General features: G+C 32.4%; 1 protein-coding gene across 1 annotated transcript in view; it reads left to right on the plus strand.

The window, feature by feature from the left end:
- The window catches only part of LOC110269305, a 10,839-nt gene continuing 7,041 nt past the window's right edge, over window positions 994–4,791 (plus strand). The window contains exon 1 of the mRNA XM_021117057.1: window positions 994–1,288. Coding sequence (XP_020972716.1) covers window positions 994–1,288 — 295 coding nt within the window. The remainder of the gene's footprint in view (window positions 1,289–4,791) is intronic.

The raw sequence follows: 4,791 nt of genomic DNA on the forward strand, positions 1-4,791 counted from the left end.
GGACCTGATTTCCTTTATTATAAATTTACTATTGAGCCTTTACGTCGATATCGTGTTTCAGTTTTTAAGAAAAAATTAGAAAAAAGATTTTAGTAATTAACTTCACATAACAAAAGATCTTCAAATAATAATAATCACATAATTATTAATAATAATAGATGCTATACAATTAGATTCAATGTAAAACTCAAATACAATACCTATCCCTTTGGATAAAATAAAAGCTAAAGCAACAAGAACGAGTGAACTCTATAAAAACAACAGGAGCCACAAGTAAATCTACTAATCGTCTGCAGCTTCTTACTGAATCTCCAAACCCGAGTCTCTGAAAGGGTGGAAGATTTGGGGTGAGAACAAACCACACATTCTCAGTAGGGAATGGGAATGCCGTAAAAGTAATGGAATAAAATGCAAATAATTAACTTTACTCAATAAAAATATATTTTTATCAAACCCTTTTAAAATACTCTTGGTTCTACTTTAGATAATTAATTACTTCCTTTTAAAATCTCTTAACTCAAAACAAAACTTAAACATAAAATTAGTCACACTTTCTGTCTCTCAGCCACATATTAATTCTCAGTCAAATGTCAACTCGTAATCACTTAAATACACTCACAAACAAGTAGTGCAAGCAAGAGATTCAATTCAAAGTACAAGCAAGTCACAACAAGACAAACAATACAATCACAAAGTAATAAGACAAGCAAGCGCAATCAAATACAAATGTGCAAAACCCGGGTACAAGTCCCAGATATGGCTTTCCAGATGCATACAGTGTGCTTATAAGTCGTACGGCTAGGCCGCATACAATGTGACTTTCCAAATCAATAAGCGTACATCTGGAAAATAGTTCTCAGTGTGTGGGCGTCCCCACTTTACATTTGGCACTAAGGCCCAAACAATGTCACATCTGCTCTCCTGTGGCAGACACTTCATTAATTAATATATTCCTTTAATCGGTATTTAGCCCCTCAGGGAAGGAACTTTAAAATGAATAGGACACTTTCTTATGGGAACCAGCAAGTTAGTAATCTTCCTGCTCGTGACAATATCGATAGGCAAGGACGAGATACTGGAAAGCAACCACAGCCAGCACTAACAAACCTTGTTTGTAATCAGTGTGGGAAGAACCATGGTAGGAATCCATGTCGATTGGGTTCGAGCGTTTGTTATTTTTGTGGTATGCCTGGACACATGGCGAGGAATTGTGAGAAGAAGATTGCTCAAGATTCAGCTAAATCTCAGCAGCCAGGAAGAGTATTTACAATGATGACTGAAGATGCTCGTACTCGGACTCCTTGACCCAAGGTCAGTTTTGTGTTAAGACTCGCTCCTTAACTGCACTTTATGTTTCTGGTGCGTCACATTCTTGTATTTCTTTAACTGCTATACGTAAGTTGAGACGAGATGAGGACACACAACATACCTGAGGACTAGAAAATAAGATAAGAACCGTTTACCCGCACCTGCTTACAGGTAAAGGAAATGTTGAGAGCAAAATTTTCTTTTAAGATAAAAAATTTTCGTTTATAGCAATTTTCGAGGACGAAAATTTTTGTAAGGTGGGTAGGATATAACATCTCGGTTTTTTTTGTTTTTGAAAATTAAGTAATTAGTTATTTATGAGTTATCATATTATATTGAGATTTTATTTTTAAGAAATCTATTTTTTTAACAAAGATAATTAAATAAAATTTTATGATTATCGAAGTTTAATTTAATTATAACTTATTTTATTAGTTTGAACTATTTATTAAAAACTATTTTGATAGACAAAAATTAAGTTAATCTTTTATAGTTATTATTATTATTATTATTATTATTATTATTATTATTATTATTAAATATATTTAGTTAAGAAAAGGTTTATTCTATTTTAAAGTTTGACTTATTAAGAAAAATATAATGTTTTAAACCCAATCTTTTAAGGAGAGATTTTGTTTTAAGTAAAGATTTGAGCTCGGTTTATTAAGAAAAGGAATCTCTGCTACAGGAGAGCAGAGAACAAGGATTTAAAGAATATATTAATTAATGGAGTGTCTGCCACAGGAGAGCAAATGTGACATTGTTTGGGCCTTAGTGCCAAATGTAAAGTGGGGACGCCCACACACTGAGAACTGTTTTCCAGATGTACGCTTATTGATTTGGAAAGTCACACTGTATGCGGCCTGGCCGTACAACTTAAAGTCACACTGTATGCGGCCTGACCGTACGACTTATAAGCACACTGTATGCATCTGGAAAGCCATACCTGGGACTTGTGCCTGGGTAATGTCGGGAGCGGGTAGGCAACCGACACATGAGCTCATGGCCTGCGTTAGGGATAGACATGCATCATATTGTTTGCACATTTGCATTTGATTTTGCTTGCTTGTTTTATTATTTTGTGATTGTATTGTTTGTCTTATTGTGACTTGCTTGTACATTGAATTGAATTTCTTGCTTGCATTATTTGTTTGTGAGTGTATTAAAGTGATTACGAGTTGACATTTAACTGAGGATTAACTATGTGGCTGAAAGACAGAAAATGTGACTAGTTTTATATTTAAAATTTGTTTTGAGTTTAGAAATTTAAAGGAAAGTAATTATTTATCTAAAGTAGAAATAAAAGTATTTCCAAAGGTTTAACAAAATAGTTTTACTAAGTAAGTTAATTATTTGCATTAAATTCATTATTTTTACGGCATTCCCATTCCCTGCTGAGAACGTGTGGTTTGTTCTCACCCCAAATCTTCCACCCTTTCAGTGACACAGGTTCGAAGATTCAGTTAGAAGATGCAGACGACTAGTAGTTTTACTTGTGATTCCTGTTATTTTTATAGAGTTCCCTCGCCCTTGTTGCTTTAAGTTTTATTTTATCCAGAGGGATAGGTATTGTATTTGAGTTTTATATTAAATACATTTGTATAGCATTTATTATTATTAATAATTGTGTGATTTTAATTACTACAAAAAATTTTCTGGTGTTTTCTTATAAACTGAAACGCGATATCGACCTAAAGGCTCAATAGTAAATTTATAATAAAGGAAATTAGGTCCGTAACGCCTTACTTTTGGTACGATCATGACGTGCTAAAAGTTAGGGTGTTACAATTTGTTGCCGATGTGGACTCACTCATTCGAAGAGTATAAAGTCTTCTCTTCAAGAATATCTTGTTGTGAAGTGACTTGACCTCATATAATTTGGTGAGAGCATCCCAAATTTTCTTTGCTATCTTTTTCTCTGCCACACTTGATAAAACTGAGTTAGCTAGTGCCAAGTGTAAGTTTGCAACAACATTGTTGTTCATCTCCTTCCATTTTTCATCTGTAATTCCCGTGGGTCTACTTTCAATTGCTGTCACGTAATTGTCTTTTCTCATAATGACTTTTATCTTCAATTTTCATACGAAAAAATTACTCCCACTAAATTTTGAAATTTCATACTTTGCTGCCAATTTTTTTTAGACGGTAACTCGCAGCGGAAAAAAAAATATTAATCAGCAACCTTTGACTCTGATACCACATACCACTGTTAGGTACCAGATAAATGACGCAGCAAAATATAGAGATAAAAAATTAGATATTTGTATAAAATATGAAAACAATTGAATAACTTTCTTTGAGAATTATAACTTCTCTCTTTCACAAGGAGACTACAATAACACTCTCTTTTGACAAAAGGAGAACATTTAAACTACAATAATTTTCTTTGAGAATTAAACCACGTATATTTAATAAATTGAAGGATAATTCTCTAAGTTATATGCTGATGTTTTCTAAGGATGTACAAAGATCTCTATTTAAGGATGCTTGTACTAAATTCAATTGCTTATACTTGTTAGGTAATAAATCTCAAGCTATTACAGCATTCAAAGAGTATAAGCTGTACATGGAGAAATAAACTGGTTGTGTCTTAAAGGCTTTATAAACAGATTGAGGCATAGAATTTTTATCAAAAAAAATTACTGACTTTCTTACTGGTTAAGGAATTCAACACAGAAAATCCTGTGCATACACTCACCAACAACAAGGGAGTGTGGAGAGGAGATATAGGCACATAACAGAAGTTGATTTGTCCCTTTTATCTACTGCATCACTACCAATGTCATTTAGGGAAGATGCTATCTCCACTGCTGTGTTCATCATTAATAGGCTTCCAACAAAAATTCTACAAAATAAAAGCCCTTTTGAGGCTTTGTATGGTAAAATTCTAGATTATCACTTAACGAAAGTTTTTGAATGCACTTGTTTTCCATTCTTGAAAAGTAGATCTGAAATCCGATCCAATCCAGTGGTTTGCAAAAAATAGAATCCAATCAAATCCGAATTAGTGCGGTTTGAATCGGTTTTCGGTTTGAATCGAATTGGATGAACGGTTTAATTTGGATTAGTTTAGATTTGAACACCCCTAATTGTAATTACAGATCTTAACGTCTCTAATAATAATAAGGTTTAATTATGCTGTTGGTCCCTATAATTTTGCGAAATTTTTAATTAGATTCCTATACTTTTTTTCTTTTTAATTGAGTCCTTGCACTAAGTTTTATTTTTAATTAGGTCCTTATACTTTTTTTTCCTTTTATTTGGGTCCTTGTACCAATTTTTTTTCTTGATTGAGTCCGTATATAATTAAACCAATTACTGTTAAGATGGACCTAATTGAAAAAAAAAATTAGTGCAAAGACCCAATTAAAAAGAAAAAAAAGTATAGGGATCTAATTGAAAATTTTGCAAAACTATAAGGACTAACAGAGTAATTAAACCTAATAATAATAATAATAATAATAATAATAATAATAATAATAA

Source organism: Arachis ipaensis, chromosome B02 (assembly GCF_000816755.2).
Source record: "Arachis ipaensis cultivar K30076 chromosome B02, Araip1.1, whole genome shotgun sequence".
Lineage (NCBI taxonomy): Eukaryota > Viridiplantae > Streptophyta > Magnoliopsida > Fabales > Fabaceae > Arachis > Arachis ipaensis.